The 23,879-nt window shown below is 41.4% G+C and overlaps 5 protein-coding genes and 1 non-coding gene across 8 annotated transcripts; 3 read left to right on the forward strand and 3 right to left on the reverse strand.

Moving 5' to 3' along the window:
• Window positions 1–153: 153 nt before the first annotated feature.
• On the reverse strand, window positions 154–4,330 carry LOC112196296 (probable inactive purple acid phosphatase 1). The gene is made up of 12 exons (XM_024336611.2): window positions 4,050–4,330; window positions 3,866–3,957; window positions 3,670–3,736; window positions 3,423–3,545; window positions 3,184–3,276; window positions 2,937–3,066; window positions 2,585–2,666; window positions 2,309–2,441; window positions 1,761–1,966; window positions 1,541–1,666; window positions 934–1,243; window positions 154–755 (listed from the first exon to the last, which is right to left on the reverse strand). Exons 1-12 carry the CDS (start codon window positions 4,236–4,238, stop codon window positions 450–452), a joined length of 1,857 nt encoding a protein of 618 aa, XP_024192379.1. The 5' UTR covers window positions 4,239–4,330; the 3' UTR covers window positions 154–449.
• A 1,844-nt stretch (window positions 4,331–6,174) lies between these two features.
• On the forward strand, window positions 6,175–7,430 carry LOC112199707 (40S ribosomal protein S20-1). Its single transcript, XM_024340681.2, has 4 exons — window positions 6,175–6,245; window positions 6,343–6,493; window positions 6,598–6,717; window positions 7,135–7,430. The coding sequence occupies exons 2-4, from the start codon at window positions 6,367–6,369 to the stop codon at window positions 7,275–7,277; spliced, it is 390 nt and encodes a 129-aa protein (XP_024196449.1). The 5' UTR covers window positions 6,175–6,245; window positions 6,343–6,366; the 3' UTR covers window positions 7,278–7,430.
• An 859-nt stretch (window positions 7,431–8,289) lies between these two features.
• On the reverse strand, window positions 8,290–10,190 carry LOC112200246. Its single transcript, XM_024341276.2, has 3 exons — window positions 9,150–10,190; window positions 9,005–9,067; window positions 8,290–8,484 (listed from the first exon to the last, which is right to left on the reverse strand). The coding sequence occupies exons 1-3, from the start codon at window positions 9,955–9,957 to the stop codon at window positions 8,441–8,443; spliced, it is 915 nt and encodes a 304-aa protein (XP_024197044.1). The 5' UTR covers window positions 9,958–10,190; the 3' UTR covers window positions 8,290–8,440.
• Window positions 10,191–10,345: 155 nt separating this feature from the next.
• Window positions 10,346–15,021, reverse strand: LOC112200546 (pentatricopeptide repeat-containing protein At1g69290). Of its 2 annotated transcripts, none has more exons than XM_040518402.1 (2): window positions 12,653–15,021; window positions 10,346–11,628 (listed from the first exon to the last, which is right to left on the reverse strand). In XM_040518402.1, exon 1 carries the CDS (start codon window positions 14,942–14,944, stop codon window positions 12,980–12,982), a length of 1,965 nt encoding a protein of 654 aa, XP_040374336.1. In that variant the 5' UTR covers window positions 14,945–15,021; the 3' UTR covers window positions 10,346–11,628; window positions 12,653–12,979. The 2 variants fall into 2 exon arrangements, with proteins under 2 accessions (XP_040374336.1, XP_040374335.1); XM_040518401.1 differs by having other exon boundaries at window positions 10,346–11,635.
• A 53-nt stretch (window positions 15,022–15,074) lies between these two features.
• On the forward strand, window positions 15,075–15,148 carry TRNAN-GUU. Its single transcript has one exon. It is a non-coding gene; the product is annotated as a tRNA-Asn (tRNA).
• Window positions 15,149–15,222: 74 nt separating this feature from the next.
• Window positions 15,223–19,624, forward strand: LOC112196893 (protein root UVB sensitive 3). 2 transcript variants are annotated; one of them, XM_024337359.2, is made up of 16 exons: window positions 15,224–15,429; window positions 15,517–15,574; window positions 15,658–15,717; window positions 15,829–15,867; window positions 15,954–16,016; window positions 16,145–16,201; window positions 16,422–16,485; window positions 16,732–16,815; window positions 17,114–17,196; window positions 17,264–17,393; window positions 17,875–17,967; window positions 18,402–18,540; window positions 18,748–18,788; window positions 18,877–19,064; window positions 19,183–19,281; window positions 19,365–19,624. In XM_024337359.2, exons 1-15 carry the CDS (start codon window positions 15,314–15,316, stop codon window positions 19,279–19,281), a joined length of 1,314 nt encoding a protein of 437 aa, XP_024193127.1. In that variant the 5' UTR covers window positions 15,224–15,313; the 3' UTR covers window positions 19,365–19,624. The 2 variants fall into 2 exon arrangements, with proteins under 2 accessions (XP_024193128.1, XP_024193127.1); XM_024337360.2 differs by lacking the exons at window positions 17,114–17,196; window positions 17,264–17,393 and having other exon boundaries at window positions 15,223–15,429.
• Window positions 19,625–23,879: the final 4,255 nt, after the last annotated feature.

The raw sequence follows: 23,879 nt of genomic DNA on the forward strand, positions 1-23,879 counted from the left end.
TTCGGAGAGCATTATAAATCACCCAAAAAATAGAGTTAAAGTTGTTACTAAGCATAAAGATAATGTTGCTCCCGGGTGTTTTTGATAGACAATAAACGATGCATTTTCTTAATGTTATCTTGTACGAAGCCAAGAAATAACTTTGTGGTTCCGGAAGTAGAAAAGCCTAGACTTTTGTATTTCTTTGTCTATGTTTTTCTGTTTAATTTCGATAACAAAGTTACATCGATCATTAGTTACTAATTGGGAACAACTAGTTGACAAGAAAGAAGACAATCTTGGACCGACAATCTCGATCTCTATAGTGGATGGGCAATTCAATCTTTACTTGGCAGGCTGAAGAAGCAGAGGTCAATGCAGTTCACTACTGCATGTCTCAGCTGAGATAGTCTCAAATTCTCGCAAACTCTTTTGTTTCAACCATTATTGAACAATTCAAACTTCTGAATTCAAGATGCCATTGCTGTACATGGGCAACTATCAACACTGCAGGCCAAGATGTCTCTGTAATTCTTGGATATTCTGAAAGAGTCATAAACCTTTCCATCGCTGCTCTTCTTGTACTCGAACAACAGGTTTGAGTGATCAAATGCAGTCATTTTGACAAATCCATAGTCATAGTCCTTAAAGATACTCCATGTCGTATTAATAGGAGCAAAGGTTGCAAGACTTGCTCCTCCACCGCCAGCAACCACATGGATTGTCCCATTCAGATTACCTACGTAATTTTGCTTCTCCTTGCTAGTGCAGATATTCTGCAGAATGAAATAACTGTGGGATCAAATTTAAGTCAAAGATAGAAGGACCGAGTATTTGGTGCAAATTCAATTGGTCAGGGAGTACTGTAAGTTTATTAAAACAGGAGTATAGTCATGCCTAAGAATGTAGGACAAAATGTAATGTACAAAGCAATGCAGAGAAGTTTTGGTTTACCTCGTAAATGGGACATGTCCTTTCATAATTGTGCACATGGCCATATACGGCAATGTCAACCTTGTATTTCTGCCATAGTTTCTGAAGGCTCTCCCTTCCCATTGGTTCCTCAAACGATCCTTCAGCTACATAAAAGCTCGCAGAAGAGTAACCCAATACCCGATGTGCAAGAAATATCAGCCATGGTTGCTTTTGTCTATCAACTGTTGCAAAGCAGTTCTCAATGAACTTGTACTGCTCTGTTCCTTCTCTCCAATCATGTTCTGTGTCGGCTATGCAGAACCGGAACATGCCATAGTCAGTGGAATACCTGGAAAAAGAAACTAATAATGCTCAAGACAGTCAAATAATCTGGAAGACCGGAGCTACCGAAGTTTACATCCACATTAATCACGAAGCAGGACTGTAAGCAACGGTGTCATTAAAGTGATAGATATTACTTGAGACTCCTAAAAATTGATTTCCAAGGCCAAATTCGCTAAAGTAACGACTATAATTGTAATGGGATCCCAAATTTAGAAGGAAATTATGGCATTACATACAGGTAAGAGGTCTGAACATAGTATCCAACAGTGAGATATGACGAGGTTTGTGAATTGTTCCATACCAGAATTTTTCCCTGTTCTCAGCAGGGACATAAAACATGTTCTGGGCTAAGACACCGCATTCCCCTCCTGAATCTGTCCTTCCAAAAAAGGAACCTGAATTAGGCCAGTCACGCTCGTGATTTCCACTGGAAGAATAAATAAATTACAAATCAGCAAAGAAGACTGTTGAGAAGAAAACATTTTTAAACAAGGTGTGAAACTGTTGTAGAATTGACAAACCTTGCAACCATGTAAGGAACAGAAGATGCTATTGGCTCAACCTGTGCAGTAAATTGGTCCCATTGTGAAAGGTAACCATTTGCGTAACATATATCTCCAATATGGAACACAATATCAATGTTTTTCAGGTCTCGAATAAGCTGCTTAGTAGTGTTGAGAGAGCCTCTCTGGAAATTGTTGTATTCATTGGAACCATCCTCTTCATCCTGCATGGTGTAACATTAAACAAAGGATTTGGGAAACTACATGGAAGTTTGTAAACCTGGTTAAAGTAAAAATTCATAGAAATGCAATATATGCATTACTTTGACATGAAGCAGCAGAGCTTACAAGTAAATTCAGTTGAATCAAAACAAAATCAGCCTATTCATCCTCATAAGACTTAAGACAGCCTATTCATCCTCATAAGACTTAAGACATGTGAAGACTACTTCACAGATCAGTGAAATAGTTCCGAGTATTGAAATATCATAAATTGAAATATGACAGAAACAAAAACAAGGGTATAGCAATGTCTTATTGACACAGTATATGAAGAGAGTCTAAACCTTTCCCATGTCACCAAATATAACAATACTTTGAGGAGAATTTTGTCCAGGATAAGGAGAGGCTCTGAACTGGTATTGTCGACTGAAAACATATGAACCATCTGACAATTTGTGTCCTAGTTTGTAGATATACCTACATAATAATCAAGAATCATGAATTTTCAACATAGGACTTGGTGATAATCCAATTAAACATGTTTAAGAGTAAAGACTTAAGAAGCGGTGAGAGTTTTTATTTTTATTTTTATTTTTTAATTTTATTGAAATGGAGCATACACTGTATTGGGCCACAATTCCTTCAGAAAAGCAGTGTGTATATATCCAGGATCTCGCCATCCTACTGTTCTTGCTGGTGCACCTGTGTCCGTAGTATGCACATGGTTAATGTGAATCATGTACTAGAAAATGAATATATACGCAAGAACATTAAGAAGCCTCAACGGTAGAAGAAGACAATGTATGAATGAAATAGCGGCAACAAATTTCACCTCTAAATGTCACTACTCCATAGTCCATACTCAGTAAAGATAATAATAATTAGATCATGCACCTAGAGAATGGTTAGTATTTATTTTTCCTCTTATTTTATGCAGAAGAAGTTTCACATGTGAAGAAAATATTCACACACCACACATGCTGTTGCGATCGAAGGTCAAAGTCCCAGCTGGGGATCTCACAAGGTCTCCTCCTTTCTCACCCCATTCAACAAAAGGTGTTGCTTCCCCTAGAGCATATCCACTTGTCCATGTTACAGTCATCTAGATATCAAGTATAACGGATATCATTTCATGAGAAACAGCAGGTCACATTCTTGTGGAAAAATAAGCTATTCAATGGAAAGAAATTCAGTACACCAAATAAGAATGTGTCGTTACCTCATTCCACATTTTCCCTTGTGCTAAGCGTGGATAAACTGGAGCTTTTGGATTGGCGAATGTTACTCTACCAGAGATTGCCACCAGCTTTGGCTGTTTTACAAAATAGTCAGATAAGAAACAAAACCAGATACATCACAACAGTTCATTCTTTAAAATTTGGCAAATGCAAGAAGGCATGGTACTGTAAGAGCTATCGAACCAATATACAGTTATAGAAAAATTAAAAGATAGCATACGTTTGACAATCCACCGGAGAATAGTGCAAAAGAGAAGTCTGATCTCTGGTTAATCAACTGTAACTTCAAGGAGCCTGTCCCTGTATCTTGGTACTTCGGACTAGAGTAATTTGCATACTGGTACTGCACAAAAAGAAGAAACATATTTAATATGCGCTGCGCTTCTGTAACTCTGGATCCACTTGACAGCATAACACACTGAGAAGCCAGGTAAAAAATAGCCATGGAAAAGCAGCACTGTGGTAACCTTAATTGGTGCAGAACATAAAAATGGAGCAGTCATCAAAGAATTTTCTGCAGCGCAGGTTGAAGCACTGCATATCCAATCAAGTCCTTAAATCAATGCTCTACTATTCATCGCAACGAAATCAAAATCAAAATCAAAATCAAAATCAAAATCAAAATCAAAATCAAAACCAGTGCAAGAGAAAAATGTTGTTGACCTGAAATTTGCAGGAGAAAATACTCCAATCCAATCATCATATGAAGGGTGAGGAGAACTGAACTGCAGATTTACCCAAACTGAAGTTTCCCCCTGAATTAACAAGAACAGCATAAGCACTAGAAATTTATAGGTTGAACTAATACCAATGAAGCACACTCATTCCCATTTGTACATCTGATCACCTTCAGTCCAAGAAGCTCAGGGGAGGCTTTAACATAAGCTCTGTCATGAAGAGCAGATAACGCCCGGTGAACCGCAATTTTGGACAAGGGCTGATCTCCATCAGACCTCACCTCCTCAACTGTTGCAAGCACCAATGTGATTGCAAACAAGGTAACAACAACTTTCATCTTTCTCAACCTGCCCATCATGTAAAATTAAGAACCAATTTATTCCATTTGCTTTGATTCACAAATTCCAATACATAAACTCTAAACACCAAGTGGGTGTTTGAGTTGGTGGAACTGACCTGTGGGGAAGTAACTGAAGCACGAAGCTAAAGATATGAAGTGAGACTGTGAGAGAGAGAGAGAGAGAGAATTAATTGTATATATTACTTTGTGGGCTGTTTTTATGGACCAAGTCAAAGTGCAAGGCAAAAATGGACTTGAGAATCCAAGCCTTGCGTTTACTTTGTGGAGGAAGATTCCAAGTCTTGCGTTTACACACAGAGATTGCGTTTATACACAGAAAGCTATCTTTTTAAGATTTACACGGGGGAAAGTCGCCGGGAATTTATTGCAAGGCAAAGGTACCGCTTTCTGAAAGTCGACGCTGTTTGGGGCCCTTTCCTTCTCTTTTATGACGACTTGATCAGCCCGCCATCTGCAAAGGGCAAACAAGCAGTGGAATCCAATTATTTGTTTTTGGTTTTGGCAGTGGAAGCGTGACCCTTTTCGGATCTTCTAGCCAGTTGCCAAGTAGGCAGTTCCACCTAAGCACCAATGAGGCTAGTGCTAAATTACTAATCGAGGGGGCTGACCACTTTCTAGAGTCTAAATAGACCTAGGTTAGGTCTTGTCAATGGGCCGGATTTGGAGCGGACTGAGTCGAGTCTTACTACATTTTTAAATAATAACAGGTCGGATCGGGCTTCATTGTAAATCACAAGATCTAAGCTCGTCCATATAAAACGGGTTTTTACGGGCCGAGTCAGGTAGCCCTCATTTTTCCGGGCCAGAGCGAGCTTTATTTATGAAGAAATCTTTAAAGATAGTTTTTTTTTTTTTTTTTAAAGAGTTTGAACCCAGGATATATCCTAGTTCATGATGAAAATGAATTATTACATGACCCAGTAGTGGGCGGCTGACTTGATCATATATATATATATATATATATATATATATCTGTGTGTGTGTGTGGAACTGTCCTCTTTCCTCATTAGTTTAAAGGTGTGATTGTGATCAGTGGAAAAAAGAAGGTTTGCACTTCCAAATAAAGCTGAGGTCTGATATTCCTTTTGGTTTCATCCTTTGGTGTTTGTATATATAATACTAGAAATTGCCTACACCCGATGGGTGTGGGTAGTTATGCTTGTATGAGTGGGTAGTTTTAGGAAATTTTTTTAGTTAATTTTTTATATTTTGTTTATTATGTTTTGTCACTTTTGTCTCTGATGAATAAAATGTTATCCATGCTATTTTAATCTTTGAGGGTTAAAAAAGATAAAAAGTCAGTTTTGGCTAACAAAGCCTCTTTTCTTAATAATAGTATAGATATTTTAGAAAACTATATATTAATATATATATATATATAATTTTATATAATATACATTAATTTACAGGCTTTTCCAGGCCGGGCCTGGAGGGCTTTTACTGGCCTTTGGAGGGTCGGGCCTATGGGTCGGTGGGATTTTAAACCCCTAAACCAAGCCCGACCCTCTACCCACTGAGGCGGGCCTTTGCGGTCTTTTATGCGGGCCGAGCCGGGTTTTTAACCATCACGCTTGCGAGCCTCCATCGGCCCATTTAATCTGCGGGCTAAATGATGAGGCCTAGCCTAAGTGCTGCCCAGAGAAATTTTTGAAACACTACTTATATGTTAGAATTCCGATAAAAAATTAAAATTTTCGTTTGTTTTGGAAGATAATTTTACTCTTGTTAACAAATGGGCTAAAAAGTCATGCCCATTTAGTTTTGGAGGTGGGTCAATAAGAGATGGGCTCAAACTAGGGACAGAGTCCATAGAGCTGTGAGAAAGACTTACCGGGCTGAAAACAACCCAGAAAGGGTGTACTTCTGGGTTGTACAAAGGCCACTGTCCAATACAAAAGGTCAAAACCCTATATAAACGAACTATAGAGGTGGAAATTAGGTCTAGTAGTCGTCGAAACCCTAGTTATTCTTGCAAAAGAAGTCAAGCCAGTTTCTAGCGGCTGGGTAAGTTAATCTTCTATCTGCGCTTTTTGGTTGATGAGAGCAAGCAAATTTCACTAACCATTTTTTCTTGTTGGGATTGATATTTTATTCGTTGCAGTACTAAAAGAAGAAGCAAGAAAACATGGCTACGGCGGCATACCAAGTTCCCACCAAGTCTGCAAAGCTTGGTTTGGAGGAGCAAAACCAAGAGCCGATTCGTAAGATTAGGATCACACTCTCCTCCAAGAAAGTGAAGAACGTTGAGAAAGGTTGTCTATCACATCCATATTTTTGGGTTTAGTTTATTATTTTGATTTTTCTTTTTTGATATTGAGTTTATGAGCTTCATTTTGATTTTCGTCGGCAATATTAGTATGCAGTGATCTCATAAAGAGAGCCAAGCAACATCCTGATTCCATCAGGACTAAGGGTCCAGTGCGGATGCCCACTAAGACTCTTCGCATCACTACTAGGAAGGCCCCTTGTGGAGAAGGTATATTTTCTCATGATTACATGATTGGATCTATTTTGCTTTTTGTTTGTTGAATAATTGGATTTGAATGAGATTGATCTGCTGTAAGTAACTAAATCAAAAAATTCAAGTCATTAGATCTGGTTCTGCGAACACTTTTTTGAACATGTAAATTTGCATCAGTTCAAACCTAATCAAGGTTTAGGTTTTAGTTCTTGCCTCTCGGGTCGTCCCAAAACTTGGTACAAAGGGGACTTGAGTTTTGTTTTGTTACTTGCTCGTCCTTTTTACATAAGATCACTTGTCTGTGGGGTTATGGCAATTAAAATTTTTGTATTGAGCAGTTTTAATTACCTATTTTGCTTTCAGAGCATATGTTGTAATGTCAAAATTATGTCCAAATTTTAACATGAGGTATTATTGTTTTTTGGCGCATAGGAACCAACACCTGGGATAGGTTCGAGATGCGTATACACAAAAGAGTGATCGACCTCTTCACCACTCCAGGGACGGTCAGGAAGATTACTGAAATTGACATGGAACCAGGCGTGGAGGTTGAAGTTACTATTGGTGACATTTGATGATCCGAGTGTTTGAATTGTTTTTGTGGGTACATGTTAAGCCTTCAATTTCTCATCAGAATAGGCCTTTTTCATTTTGGTACTGAGTTTACATGGATAATACTGTTGGCATGGCGACATTATAGTTTGAGTGGTGTTTCTTCAACCTACCTTTTTTCCCAAAACCATTATAAGCAGCAAATAAGTAACATATAAACCAATAAGTGATCAGGGATGCTGAAAAGAATTGTGGTCGTCTCAAGTTAATTAGCAAATGATGAAAGATAAAAAATTATGTTAAGAAGCCAATGTCACAGCAAAATTACCTTGATGACATAAGTCGAAACAACAAATCAAGAGAAATCGCGTCCAAGGCTTTGGATCAGGATATATATAGAAGCTAGTCGCCCAGGCTTCACAGTTGGATGGCTAGCTAGTTATTTGCATGCTGAGGCTTTTATCAAGATTGCAACCGAGGAATGAGAATGTTTTGAAAGAAGATTCGTATTATTGTGAAAACTGTTTTCGAGGCCATTTTCTGCTTGGCTCCATGCAATCGAATATACTCTAGCTATATATATATATATATATATATATATATATATATATATAACAATCGTTACACATCAGAATTTAGTAGAATAAATGATCTCCTTATTGAAGATGCATGAATATCTTACAGCACACTACTTCTCCTTTCAAAAAAGAAAAGAAACATGAAGTTACTCATTGAAGGTTCGTTTCTACTTTCTGTAACGATTCTGATACTCGATATATGATAAATGTTCATTCTTTAAAAAGAAAATAAAAAACATTTTCTAATATTGATGAAGGATAATAAACATTTTCAAAAAGATGAATTTGGGTTTGTTGGTGATACTTTAGAGCAGTCTACTAGAGTTCCAGAAAGAGCAGTACTCTAGGATAGCTACCGCTCCTTGTGTCTTCTCTTTTGATCAAATTCGTATATCGATCTTTGTAATTAGGGGGAGCATGATTGTCACAATCAGTGCCGCATAGGAAGGAAGTGAAATTGACAAATAGATTGCACTTGCATATGAAATGAGATTAATATAGTACAGCTGCCTTCCACACAAAATTTGATAACTAATGCTTTCCAACAGCTCACGAAGCCTGAATCTTCTTTTGCAATTTACGTACCCAAAATGTTTGAAGCAAGCTGATTATCTGCTCCTTACAAATAGTAAGACCCATGAGAGCAAAAATCCTACAAACAGAGAAATATAAAGTTAAAAAAAAATTTATATTAATAACCACTCACATCAGTGAATTAGTTTCTTGCATATATATATATATATAAAGTTAAACAACAAGGAAATTTAACCCTGTTCACTATTGATTAGCTAGTCAGTAACTCAGTAACTACTTATTTATACGTTGTAGTACATGTTTAATTAATCATACATAATAATTTACTGTATAATTTTTTGTTGTAGTTTATTTGCTACTTTTTTTAATATGAAATTAACTTTCCGTTTTTCACCGCGCAACATTTCTCTTCCAGTCACATCCTCTTCCGTAGTACAAGTATTTCTTCCATAAAAGCGTATGAACTAAACAATAAGACTGAAGAAGCAATTGTAATGGAAAGGTTATAGTGTGTAAAACAGTAAAAGAGAAAAAATCTTTGGCCACAAAGATAGACTTTTGGCCGTTCAGAAATTTTCATCAAGGAAAGAGAGTCAAGAAAGCACTGCCAAGTTGGTAGGGTATGAGTACGTACGTACCTCCAATAATGGTTTTAATTTGAACTCTGGGCTCCAATGTCCCACTCCCACTCCAAGCAGACCCTAATCATATCAGAACCATAAATCAAAAACAATAATTTTACCAAAAGTCCCAAGAGTACTGCAACCATTACTATTCACTAACCTTGACCAAAGCAATTTGTGGTGGTGTTCATCCCACTCCGGCATATACAAGCAAAAGACTGATCCGTAGCAGCAAAGCCACACAACCCTCCACTCGCCTCACAATCCTTGCAGGGTCTAGTATAATAAGAATCATTATACTGCAAAGAAATCCCAAATTTCCATTTCGTCGGATCCCCTTCGTCTCCAAACTCATAAACCGATGTATAAGACGAGCATTGCAGCTTGGGAAGATCCAACGCATAACCCGACCCGAACCCAGCAACAGAATCATCATAAACACAACAAGTAGATATCGGCGCATTCTGCTGCAACCCTATTCCAGACACCCCTTTGCAGGAGTATAACCCTCTACAAACCCGAGAAGCCGAGCCCGTGTTACACAGATCTTCACTTGGATCGAAAACAGGAGATGTTGTGGAGCAGCCGAGAAGAACAAAGATGTTCTCATCTCTTATAGTGAAAGGGCTGGCCTTGTCCAAGCTGAAGCTACCGGAGTTTTGCATGGAGGAGCATGTTGACATTAGCGGGTCTGCGACTATGATAGTGTTGCTGGTGTAGTCTATGGAGGAAATGGTGTAAATGCCGGTTCCGGTGGTGAACTGAAGAGTGTCTAGGTTGGTGCATTTGATGTACCTGGTGAAGTCCGGGTGGCCGCAGCCGAATCCGGTGCCGAATGGGAACTTGACAGGGATTGTGCCGCATGTGTCACGGCATGTCTTGTAGATTATGGAAGAGGCGGTGTGGATCGGAGGAGTTAGCAAGAGGAAAATGGTGGAGAGGAGCAAGGTTTCTGAGGCAGACGGCATTGGTAACTAGGCTAGGGTTTTACTTGAGAGAGCTGAGTGTGGTATATGTACCTCTACATGATTGAGGGAGTTCTTTGTGGAGGTGATTGATTACTTTCTGGTGCAACATCCTTTCTATTTTTTCTTCATAAAAAGAAGAGCCGGCCTGTGTTCTTGTGGGTTCTAGCTAGCTATAAAGCAATATGGATTTTTCGAAAGGGTTTAGTGTGAAAAGAAGGGAAATATTCAACTCCAAACAGAAGGAAGAAGGTGCTCAAAGTGACCGAAAAAAGAAGATAGGGTTAATAATGCAAATGGTGCCTGAAGTATCACTCACAATTTAGTGATTTACTTCTTGAACTATATATCTTAATAGATCGAAGACATGCATTAATTTGCTTGAAAACAATTCGAGAAATCAAATTAAATTAAATTAACCAGAGTTTCGGTATTGTAAAATATGGATACAGATTGAAAGCTTGTTATAGAATATAGAAATCAAAGAGACTAGTGTCTTGAACAAATGAAAAAGAAGCTGGCAGAGTCCATTAAATGGTGGGATTGTCCAAAACGGTGGTTGAACATTCCTCTCCGAATGATTCAGAGAATAACAAAGTGGTGTGATGCTTTTATCTGCTAGGTTGAAGACACCCATGTCATACGGTGCTTCTCCAGCGAGTTCATACCCTTCAATTTCCATGGAATCATCTGTGTAGTATATGGAATTGGGTTGACACCCAGGACAGTCCGAAGCCAAAACCGAGAACGAATAGTTGTCACCTACAAACAAAACTTCATCTCCAATACTTTCTACCTCAAATTGCTCAAACGACCGTGAACGATCTCGATCACCTTCAGAGTTCAGACATCGTCCCCTCTGTAAACTTTAAGTAGTTTATATCTCCGTCCAGCTCTGTCTCTCTTGATGAACACCACCTTGTGAATAACGAAGCTATTGGTCCAAAATTTCTGATGCAAACCGTTCACATTCTTATTTTTTAGTTCCATGAATCTTTGAACAAGCAACAGGTCTCCCCGTGTAGATTCTACAAGATACACCTTAGCTGGCGGAAGAAGTGGTTGAGGCGGAAGGAATATGTTTGTTATTGCCTGATCAACATCCAACAAAGCAAGCCATCTATCAGCAGTAACCAAGTAGATCTGGCTTTTATAAACTATGGCATCAGTACCGTTATATACAAAGTCCCAATGAATCCAATAACTATTTAGTCCCTTAATGGAAGACACCGGGTGTCCATATTGAAATTGACTATTGATTGCTAAAACCACAAAACTGTCGGGATTCAATGTGGGATCACCGGATAATATAACCTTCGGGAGCTGCCGACGTCCTTTTTGAGAAAAATATTTGGATTGCAAACGAGGAAGATGAATGGGTGCCACTTCTTTTCTGAAAGGGTTCGTGAGAGTTATATCAAAATATGGCAACTCACGCTCTACTAGATCTACTATGGTCAACCAACCACCACTGTCGTAGTTGGAGCCACAACACCTCCTAGAATTATTACAACGCAATGGTAACTCAATATTGCTGTAGACTTCTCTTTCGGCAATGCTGTACAGTCTCAGCTTTTCTTCGGAAGTACATGGGATCAAGAGCATCGGAAGTAGCTTACTTTTACACCACCGCTGCCTTGCTTCATTATAATCTTTTGAAACTGCACGCCACTCCTGCAAACTGCACCAAAACGAACAAGATCAATGGGTTCCAACAACTTGTCCAGAAACAAACAGACAAGGGTTCCATGAAGACTCTCCCATAGACTTGCCCAATCTGGCCAGTCTATACAACAGAGCTTCTCGTTGGACATCTTTGAACACATAATGGAGTTAAGAACCAAAGAAACCAAAACCACAAAGCAGAGAACATGTGTGGCCTTTTATAGACAATTCAACTGCTATGATAATAAGGATAAGGATATCACAATCCTATAACAATAAGGAAATAATATTCCACAAGAATTAGGAAATCTGTTGAGATCAAGCTAAGCAACCTAGGTAAGAGTCTTTATAATTCAAACAATCTCAAACTAACTCAAGTCTCTAGTCCCTAAATACAAAAGGCAAAAGAATTGAAATTAACAATCCTTTGACTCTCTGCAGTCTGCACAATTTAAGTTTTATGATGTCCGACATCGTCTAGTGTAGATATTCATCACCAAAGAAAAAAAAAGCAATTCTGAAACTCAAAAAAGTGGAACTTTTACAAGTCTCAATTCAGCTAAAAAGTTGGTGCATAGGACGCACCGTAGGTGATACTACTCAAAATAAAAGCAACAGTGAATTTAAACTGCTTCCAGTCAGATTATCTATGATTAATATATTAAGCCACTGTTGCTAAAAAATTACAGAATGCTAAACTGGGTTGAAAGGTAATGTTGATGCTGTGTGTCTGTGTGTGTGTACTGGAAAACCAAGGGAATTCATCATTCCACTACATCGATCAGTAATCATTTCATGACATGATGAAGTATGATGACTCAAGGACTCATGCCCTCATGCCTTTAGTTGTAGCCACTAGCCAGCATACAGAACCTGGTTATAAATTTATAACCCTATTTATTTACTGTGCGAGCTTATGATCAACTTTTACTAACGCCAGCATTACAGTAAATGTAGTCATCAGTCATGGAATCACATCATCATTATTATAAACTGATGAGAGCTTTCATTTCCAACTAGATCTGTCACTTACATCTGAAATTGCCAGCAAATGCTCCTCTGTGACATAAGAATCCTCCTGCAAATCAAAAAGCCTCCTGCAAATCAATGTGCTTTATAATTCATGAAAGCAAACCATCAACCTCTAAAGAGCCAGATCAATATAGCATATTGTTCCCCGTCAACTTCTAAACTATATGAAGCAGAATTCAGTGATCGAAGAACTAAACTGCTTGTACTGTTCATCCATCAAGAAAAGCCAAATTTGAGGTTCCTCCTCCTCAATCATTACCATTTTAAATGCAGCTAAAGGTGGAAGCTGATGTTCAGAAAAGAAATTTGATCCCAGCCCTGCCTGAATTCATGCATTGAGACCAGCCCAATTCTTGAAAGCAACAAGTGCTTCCATTTTCCTGAAACTCCTCTTTCTCAACTTTGACACTTTAAGCTTCTTATGGGTTTCCATGAATGCCTGCTTGTACCTCCATTTATCCACAAAGATTTTCATCTCTTGAGATTTCTCGACGACTTGCATTACTGCATCAAAAAAGCCTCCCTTAACAAGAGCATACAGGAATGCATCAACCATGTTGTGATCAAATTTAAGCCCCCTCTCTCCATCAACTGAAATGTTTCTCTTCACCTCATGCCACAACATCAAAACACAAAAGTATTTCTCCACAGAAACATACCCACTAATTAATGACAAATATGTCTGGTCATTAGGTTTATACTGCAAGAATATCATCCTTCTAAAAGTCCTCCTCGCATCTTCTAGTCGCCCAGCTTTACAAAAGGCATGAATAATTGAATTCCAGTCATGGGTACCCACTTCAATTCGAGGGTCCTCCACAACCTCATCTAAGAAAGCTGCCATCAACTCTGGCCGGTGATTTTCCATTAAGCCTGTCATAATTGTCAGGTAACTACCCTTTAAGTCAGGTGTTCTTGCTTCTCTCATGTCCCTAAACAAAGAAAAGGCTGATTGAAAATCTTGACTAGACATAGATGCTTCTATTAGAGTATCATATGTTTCCATGTCCAACTTAAGCCCTGAGTTACTAATATCCATGACCAGTTGAGTGGCTTCAGCAGTTCTATGCTCTTTGCAATAAGCCTTCAATATTGGCACATGCACACCAAGCCCCAAAGTACCGCCCTGAGCATTCATTTCATCAAGAATGCTGTGTGCTTTATCTGATAATCCAATACCAACGCAAGCATTAACAATACCATAACCAACTGATCTATCAACCACAACTGTTGAAGACTCTAGATTCTGAGCTTCAATAATCAAAGTTGCCAACTCTTTCACCTTTCCGTTATCAAGAAATCCTTTAACAACTCGACAATACGTTTCTCCATCCAAATCCAAGCATTCCCCATCACCTTCTCTTAAACCCTGCAGAATAGTTGCTGAAACAAATTCTAATTTGCCCGACTTAACATACCCATTGATCAAATTATTCCGAAACACCCTTTTATCCGAAAAACCAAACCCACCCATCAAACCCTCCAACTCACTTATCTTCTCCCCCAAACCCTTCAATGCATACAAATAAGCAAGAAATCCAAAACTGGATTCATCAGGCCTCACACCCAAAACCGCCATTGTCTCCACAACTTTCTCGGCCCCACTCACCGATTCAAGCTCACAACAACACCCCTCCAAAGCTGCATTGCAAGCAGCCAAATCCGGCTTCATAAACTCCATCTTCTCATCTAAAGCAACCCTACAATTCTCTTCGAAAACCCGTAAAAACGCAGCAAAGTTACCATTTTTCCTACTAATCTCAACCACAACACTCCCCCACACACTAAAAGGCAGGAAAAACCTGTTCTTGAACATGCATTGAATCAAAGCAAAAGCAGGGGCCGCAGTATTGGCACATTTCATAGCACCCAAAACAGACCCAACAGTTTCAAACTCCAAAAGTTCTGGGCTTTTCTCCACCACATAAACCACAGAAGCAAAAGCCCTCTTCAGATTATGAATGTCCCCCAATGAAGCTAAGTGGGTTATCAGAGAATTAGTGAGGGACTTACTTGGGAAAACAGAGCTGCCTGTGAGGGACTTGAAGGACTTCCACGCCTCATCGGTGTTGTGGGTCAATAGGGATTTGTGGAGGGTGGTCTGTAGAGTGGTGACGTGGTCTGGGGTTAGGGTTTTGGGAGGTGAGGTTGGGAGGTCAGAGTGGGATGAGGAAGAAGATGGTGGGTTTTTAAGGGCGAAGATTGAAGGTTGGAGAAAGGAATAGAGGGTCGGGATTTCAGGGGAAGAGGAAAAGGGTCTGCGTTGAAGCAAAGTGAAGGCTTTTCTCCACATTCTATAATCAAAGACTCCAACTTTGTCTTCCTCCTCTGCTCTGCGCTCTGTTTCTATAGCTCAGAATCCTAATTTCTCAGTATCTTATCAATCATATAAATAAAAATAACCAAGTACACTAACAACAATAGCTGGAATAGCTCAGCTGGTTAGAGCGTGTGGCTGTTAACCACAAGGTCGGAGGTTCGAACCCTCCTTCTAGCGAAATCTTTTTGTGATTTTCCTACAAACAAAAAGGTTTTTTGTTTTTTGTTTTTTTCAAGGTGATTGATTTTTTTGAGCACATTGGTGGTCTTCATTTTTGATCAGCAAGCAAAAAGAGGTCAACTTTATTGTGAGGAGGACTCTCTGACAGTGAAGCAATCAGCGATGGAGGTATCGTCGGCAATATCGGAGATTATATTGGAAGAATGGAATGGTTCATCTTCAACCAAACTCTCCAGAACTGCCACTATAACTTCGTCTCCTTCACTCTGCATCCAAAGGTCACTCCTTTCTCCTCTGCTTTATGATTTTGCTCTTCACCCACTTCGTTTCTAATCAAAGTTCCAATTTTTATGCCGATTTCGAAGATCCGGGAACCGGTTCCACCATGTTTGGCGGCGAGTTCTTCAAGCTTTTGTACCTGAGGCAAGACCCTTTATTATTATCACTCTAATTTCATGAAAACAGTGCTTTCTGTTTTGATTTTGGTGTTGTTGGCCCAAATGCAGGGCTTTCCCAGTAGTGTTACTCCAGATTATGTCCCTTTTCAAATGTGGGATTCACTTCAGGTACTAATTTATGCAACTAATGCTTTTCTGTTTCTCTGATAAGTAAAACTTAGTGTAAGATAGAGGGGTGATTATACAGTATGGTTGATTTGTTGATTTTCTTTTCTGAAGGGTCTTTCTACTTACATAAGGATGATGCTTTCTACCCAAGTAAGCGTTTTGTTTACTTTTATAGTCTTGTTGAAGGTCCATGGTTGATTATTGAATGAATGAGTTGTGTGTTGTGTTCACTTAAGGCTCTGCTGGGAGCTATTGGGGTCGGTGAGAAATCAGCCACTGTGATTGGTGCCACCTTTCAGGTAAAGAATTTGTACTTCTAGCATCAGTGTTGGGATTTTTGGTGGAAGAGAGAGAGCTGCATTGAGTAATTGAGCTGGCTATAAATAGTAAATGGATTTTTTTTTTCTTGACCGTTTGAATGCTGCAGTGGTTCTTGAGGGACTTGACTGGAATGCTGGGAGGTATCTTATTCACATTTTATCAGGTGCCATATTCTTGTTCTTTTAATCATGCTTTTCACAGTTTACATTGTAGCCTTCTGCATCCGAATATGTCTTTCTGGCCTTGGATGCTTTTGAAGGAACTAGTATGGGGTGTTCTAGGCTAGTGTTTCTGTGGCTGAAGTCTATCTTTACTGAGTATTCTCAAATCTGTGCTCTTATTTCTTAACAAGTTCTTGCTTAGCATCACCTCTTTATCTTCAGGGCTCAAATCTGGATAGCAATGCTAAAATGTGGCGCTTAGTTGCAGATCTTATGAATGACCTTGGTATGAACTAATTATCTTTTTACCTTTCTCTTAGTTTGGACTTTGGAGACCATAGTCAGAACCTTCTACTGTCTTTTTGTACTAAGAAGAACCTTACCAAAAAAGGAAAAGAAACATAGAAGCAGTATTTTACAGACAGATGTTGACAATTTTGAATGTGAACAGACTCATTTATCCGTTGTTTGAGGTTGTTCATTTTCTCTTTTACATCTTAAAATGATGACAAAGATTGTTGTTTGGTTGCAGCAATGTTGATGGACCTTGTTTCGCCTTTGTTTCCATCTGCTTTTGTGTTTGTGGTCTGTCTAGGAAGCCTATCGAGATCATTCAGTAAGTTCTTATATACCCTTTGTAACATCATATTGTTTGTAATATATTATATTGTTTATGTTCATGTTATTATGTCGATTATCAATTTATCATTGATTTATTCATCAGTGTCAGTTCTAGTGTACCCACACATTTAAAGCTGTCAATTACACTGCAATCCATTTAATCTATCGCTCTTCCCTTTAGTGTTACTATGGCAGTTACCATTATGCTGTCCCTATTTTTTCATCAAGAGAACAGAAAAGTTGCAATATAGACCTGATCAGAATTTTGACTTTCAACATTTCTTCTCATCCAGCCGGTGTTGCAAGTGGAGCAACTAGAGCTGCTTTGACACAACATTTTGCTCTTCAGAATAACGCTGCAGATATATCTGCCAAGGTACAGCACAGTGTTTCTATCCATTATTATCTCGTTTCGTCAATTAACCATTGTTGTACACTAATAGGAAGGAAGTCAAGAAACAATGGCAACAATGATTGGTATGGCACTGGGCATGCTTCTTGCTCGTGTAACTATGGAGCACCCACTAGCTATTTGGTTTTCTTTTTTGTCTCTCACCGTGTTCCATATGTATGGTAAGTACACCCACTAGCCCCGGTTCCTGTAGTCTTTTCAACAGTACTTCTGGTGCCTCAATCTCAATTTTTTAATTCAAGAAATGTCAGAGGAGGGGTGGGGGGGGGGGGGGGGGGGGAACTTTATGATGCATGTGGCCCAAAGGAAAGATATACCATGAGCGTTTATTACTATTGAACTTTACCAAGAATTGAATGTGACCTGTTTTTAAACTGAACTCGACTTATTTTAGTACTTTTGCTGTGAAAGGTTTTTGGTTGTTAAACAATGAAGAGCTCATATATTCAAAACATAATTAAAGAAGGAAATCTTACAGTAATTAAAACAAATGTAGAGGCTTTACTGACCAATGTTGACATCAGATATCCTATATTAATCTTCTTTTGTGGAATTGTGTTCTCTGAATTTCTCTGAATTATAAACTGAGATTTTATGTGCTGAGTTCAACCTGTTGACTGGATACTTGTTTTTCCTTTGCAGCAAACTACAAGGCTGTCCGGTGCCTTGCATTAAATTCTTTGAACCCTCAGAGGTGCTCAATTCTTTTGCAGCATTTTATGAAAACCGGCAAAGGTATGCATTTAACTGTTCTTTGTCTTTCCCTAGACCAGCTCCTTGTGCTTTCCTGTACCAGAGTTTATAATTACATTAGGGTCATCAAAAACTCTCCTGAAAACAACGTATTGGCAGCTCTACATGATCAAAAATGCCTCATTCCATATCTTGACAAATGTCATAAATTTAAATTGATAAGCAATATGACTCTGTCCAACATGTACTTTAAAAAACACTAAGTTGAACATTTCCGGTAACTCTGCTATATATGTAAGAACTTGAGGGTTATGTTGTTTCTCATGTTACTTTAACTGCTGTTGCAATCCACATTTTATGTTGACAGTATATCTATGTTTTATGTTGCTTTGAGACTTGGTTTCCATTAAGTTTAAATCTTTGTAATTGCTTTCTTTCAGTGAGATTTAATACCTGTGTCTGAATTTTTTTGCCAGTTCTCTCACCTGAACAGGTATCTAAGATGGAGCATGTTTTACCCATATGGGCATCTTCATGGAGCTCAAAGAATTCAGAGTCGATGAATGTGGATATATCTCTAGGTGTCAGGGTCTCCTCACTAAATCACCTGGAACTGTGAGTTTATTTTCTCACCCTCTGAACTCATATATCTTAGCTCCTAGGAATCTTCTGTTATCTTTTACCAAATATATCTTTAGCCACTTAGGCACTTTGGCATTTAGAATAGTAGCAGCTCTGAGCTGGCTCCTAGTCATCGCTGCTATTAGGGAAGTTTATTTGTTGTGTATATGACTGACAAATCTGAGTAATAATGTCAAACAGGAGGGAGTTATTGCATTCTGCGGGCTTTCATTACAAGAAAGGTTGGTATCTGCTTTGTGCTTCCAATAAATGGATTTCAGCCATGAACTTTCCTGTTTATATGAGTTAGTTCTGTGGTGATCTTTTTAGCCAAGTACTTGCTGGTGGAAAGGAAAGGAATTGTCTGCATTGTTATGCACAAAGATTCTGCTGCCACAGATGTCTTGCAGTCATTTTTTCATGCAAATGCAATGGCAAATCTAATGGATAAACACCGAAGTCTTCATTCTGAAAGCCAATCATGGATGGATAAACATTATGAAGCTTTCATTCAAAAGGTACTTTGTTAGCAACTCGAAAGTTCAATACATTATGCCTATGTGGATTTGGATGAGAAGGACAAGATACAGAGATAAATTTATCACTGAACATATTATCCTTTTATTTGTATTGCAGTTAAAGGTATCTGGTTGGAAAACAGAACGTCTTTTATCACCAACGATCATTTGGAAGGCAAACTGGATCTGTGGGTCTTCTGATGGCAAGATTGACTAGGTAGTCTCCTGCAACTTTCTTTGATATATTGAAAAGAGATGAAAATGATGGTATATAATATTGACTTAAAAGTTGTTCGACAGGATAATGGTCTTGATCAATCTGTGGGAGAGATTGTTAGATGATGTACAAACAAAGAATTTTCACAGCTGCACTTCATATTAAACCTTCAATTCTGGCTAACCTTAGAGCAAAGAATTTTTCCTGGGGGGTTAACAGAATGTTTAGATTCTTCTTATTATTTTACAAGTAGCGTAAACCTTGTACTTTGTAACAAATATATGTCAACCTCAGTAACTCATTACTTTGATTGAGCAAATAGAATGACCAGGGATTAGTAGTCTGTTCTTTTTTCTTTTCTTTTTTGTTGAAACTGGAGAACTAAGCAAAGGCAAATAGCTTTCTTAGTTCCAGATTGTTAACGTTAGAATCCGAGGGGACTCTAGTTAGCTATAAATAAGAGAGATAGAGAGATTGACACAAGATGTATAGTGGTTCGCCTCCGCATGAGCGGGAGACTACGTCCACTTGAAAGCTATACTAGTGTGTCGAGCCTTGCGGCCTAACAAGATTACAAGAGATGTAATGAATGTGTTGAGTTGTGGGAGGAGGCATTCCTTTTATAGATGAAGGAATGCTTCTCATTTACTTGTTCTTCGATGTGGGACAAGCAAAGTTACTATTATAGTCTATTCAACATGTAGAAAGCTATGTTATGGGGGCATCTTGGCAAGGGCGGAAAGGTGGCTTCCCGGTGGCGGATTTGTGACTTCCGGATACCGTAGCGTAGCTTGAACATAGGGCTACAAGATGCAAGTCTCGGTTGGGCCTCACCATGGCTTGTGGATGTTCCAAAGAGGGTGTTAATTATGCTTGGTGATGTAGAGAACTAGCTTGCTAGTGTAGGTATAAACAAGTCCCCGAAGTCCCCGAGTAAGAGTAGCTTCTTGGTTGGGGAGTTCAAATCATGAAGTCATCAAGCATAAGTAATATCCGAGAGGCGCACGGCCCCTACAAGTCCCCGAGCTCCGCAAGCAAGAAGGGACTCGCTATCCTGTATCACAAAAGACAAAAATTCGTATATGTAGCTACATCGAAGGTGCACTAATGTATGAAGTGCATGAGATAATGGGGTGTCGCCCGGAGGCTATACCATATGTAAGCATGGTGGTAGGTCGTAGACCATAGACTCGTGGAGCCCGGAGGCTAGACCATATGTAAGCAAACGTGAAAAAATGTGGTGCCCGGAGGCTAGACCATATTTATGAAGCATTGTGAACCGAGAGCGTAACTAAAGCATGTTGGATAAGTGGAGCGAGTTAGGTGTTCGAGCAAGTTGGGTGTAGGCGCTGTATGAGCGTGCGGGGCGTAGCCCAAGCGAGTCGCGGCCATGCTTTGATACCCAAGCGAGTCGTAACCGTTTCGCAAGCGTTTATCCGGGCATGTTTAATTGAGCTATAAGTGTCACAATGTTGTAGATGAATGTCACATGAAAGTGAATTTAAGCATGTATGTGTGTAGCATGTACTTGTAGGAAAGTTGCTAATAACATGTTGTAGGCATGCTTAAGGGTTATAGAGACATGTATAGACATGGCAATAGCTCTAATCGCAAGAGCGGAAAAGATAAGAAATGGTGACTTATCTTATGCCGGTTTGGAGGCTAGCGGAGGTGCTCGGCGGTGAACTCCTAGCGGTGACCTTCCAGCGGTGCCGCTCGGTGGTGACCCTCCAGCGGTGAACTTCGAAGTTGGGCGGTGAACTTCCAGCGGTGAAGTTCGACGGTGAACTTCGAGTGGTGACCCTCCAGCGGGGCCGCTCGGCGGTGACCCTCCAGCGGTGAACTTCGAAGTTGGGCGGTGAACTTCCAGCGGTGAACCTCCAGCGGTGAACTTCGAAGTTGGGCGGTGAACTTCCAGCGGTGAACTTCGAAGTTGGGCGGTGAACTTCCACTCGGCGGTGACCTGACCCTCCAGCGGTGCCCGGAGGCTGGCGGAGCGGAGCGTTTGGAACTTCCAGCGGTGAAGTTCGACGGTGAACTTCGAGTGGTGCCCCTCCAGCGGGGCCGCTCGGCGGTGACCCTCCAGCGGTGAACTTCGAAGTTGGGCGGTGAACTTCCAGCGGTGAACCTCCAGCGGTGAACTTCGAAGTTGGGCGGTGAACTTCCAGCGGTGAACTTCGAAGTTGGGCGGTGAACTTCCGCTCGGCGGTGACCTGACCCTCCAGCGGTGCCGCTCGGCGGTGACCCTCCAGCGGTGAACTTCCGCTCGGCGGTGACCTGACCCTCCAGCGGTGCCCGGAGGCTGGCGGAGCGGAGCGTTTGGAACTTCCAGCGGTGAAGTTCGACGGTGAACTTCGAGTGGTGACCCTCCAGCGGGGCCGCTCGGCGGTGACCCTCCAGCGGTGAACTTCCGCTCGGCGGTGACCTGACCCTCCAGCGGTGCCGCTCGGCGGTGACCCTCCAGCGGTGAACTTCCGCTCGGCGGTGACCTGACCCTCCAGCGGTGCCCGGAGGCTGGCGGAGCGGAGCGTTTGGCCAGCGGAGGTGGTTGGCGGAGAAATGAACGCTGGGTGCCATGGCAACGAGCTGTCAATTGGAGCTGGCGGAGGATGATGCTTGGAGGGTGCGTCCAGCCGTGGATGGCCAGCAGAGGGCGTCTAGCCAAGGATGTCTAGCGGAGGTTGTCCAGCGGAAGGGATGTGCCAAATTTTTTTTTTTTTTTTTTGATGGTCGTTGACCATTGTTGGGCGTTGACTAGATGTTGATCAGCCCTGTTCGGCGTTGACTTTTGTGAGTTGGGCGTTGACCGACTCCGCCGGGCGTTGACCAGCTCCGCCGGGCGTTGACCGGACCCAATTTGATGTTGAATGAGCGTCGACTCGACATTTTCGGGTCAAAGTTCGTGGTAGGTGACGAAGCCCTTGTGTGTCGGCTTCCCACAGACGGCGCCAATGTTAATGTCTAAAAGTCTAGCGGTAGCTGGACCTTAGTTAACGCTGATCCGGCGGGCGGATCGATACCTTTGTTGTGAGTGGTTCCCGTTACCTGTCAAATAAAATACAATGGGCGTCAGAGGGAGACCGCGCCGGGCGGTCTTCAACTCTCCGATGCCTAAGTTAGTCAATGTATTTATGTTGACAAAGTAATAGTAGGTAAGTATTGAATGCGTCATTAATGAGGAGAGAGGAGAGAACCTTTTATAGGTGAGGAAGAGGATGATCTTCTCTTTGTTTTCGATGTGGGACTGATGGTGCTTCAGTTCCCAGTTTCAGTAGCTTCTGATGCCATCTTGACACGGCGCGTGGCGGCGCGTCGGCGGTGCTTTGGGGTTGATCCGGGGCTCAGGCGGTAACCCGGCTAACTGTCTTTACGCCAGTCACTCATATGGTGGGCGTTGGTACCCCTGGTGGTACCATGAGCGTGGCTCATTATAGCTAATTATGCTTGCAAATGGACATGCATGTACAAGTCCCCCAAATCCCCAGTCAAGGAGGGCAATCTTGGTTGGGGAGTTGATCGGCGGTTTGAAGCGTTTCTCCCGCTAGACTTTGCAGAAGCATAATTAGCGTCAGTGCGTTGTCAACCATGGATTTACTGAGCAAACGCTTTGTGCCCTTTCGGGTGGGCCCCTGCTAGGCCCCCCAGGGAGTCCCCCACTCCCCGGCTAAGATGGACCTCCGGATGGTCGTTGTTATTGTTTGTTGAGGGGGAGCTGCACGGAGCAGCGCTGCACGGAGCAGAGGGTGTTGGGTTGCGAGCCCAATCTTAGCACCCAGGTGACGGGGGTCAACGTACCTGATCAGGGCTGTCGTAGACTGTTGACTAGTCCCCGTGTCCCGTAGGGACATTCTGACCGTAACCCCGCGTGGCGGCGTTGTCAGAGAGGCGTGGCCTCGGGATCCGCCGCTGGCGGAAGCCCCCCCGCTAGATGTAGCAGGAAGCAGCGTCAAGTAGATGTGCTTGGTATTTTATTGAGCGGTGTTGCGCTGAATAAAGTACGCAGCTTGTCAGATGAGAAATGGGGTCAGCCAGCGGTGCGCTGTGTAGCGGAGGACGCCCCGTTTACTAAATGAGGAGAGAAGCTCCGCCGGCGGGGTTTCGCTCAGCGGAGACTCCGTCACTTGGAAGATGACAAGTGAGGATCCGCTGGCGGGGTTTCGCTCAGCGGAGACTCCGTCACTTGGGAGATGCAAGTGAGGATCCGCTGGCGGGGTTTCGCTCAGCGGAGACTCCGTCACTTGGGAGATGCAAGTGAGGATCCGCTGGCGGGGTTTCGCTCAGCGGAGACTCCGTCACTTGGGAGATGCAAGTGAGGATCCGCTGGCGGGGTTTCGCTCAGCGGAGATTCCGTCACTTGGGAGATGCAAGTGAGGATCCGCTGGCGGGGTTTCGCTCAGCGGAGACTCCGTCACTTGGGAGATGAAAGTGAGGATCCGCTGGCGGGGTTTCGCTCAGCGGAGACTCCGTCACTTGGGAGATGACAAGTGAGGATGGATCCGCTGAGCGGGGTTTTCGCTCAGCGGAGACTTGCCATGGTTGGGGGTTTACTTGTCAGGTGGTGACTTCCCTTGGAAGCCAAAGAATGATGACGGTTGACA

The sequence above is a fragment of the Rosa chinensis genome, chromosome 4, assembly GCF_002994745.2.
Source record: "Rosa chinensis cultivar Old Blush chromosome 4, RchiOBHm-V2, whole genome shotgun sequence".
Classification (NCBI taxonomy): domain Eukaryota; kingdom Viridiplantae; phylum Streptophyta; class Magnoliopsida; order Rosales; family Rosaceae; genus Rosa; species Rosa chinensis.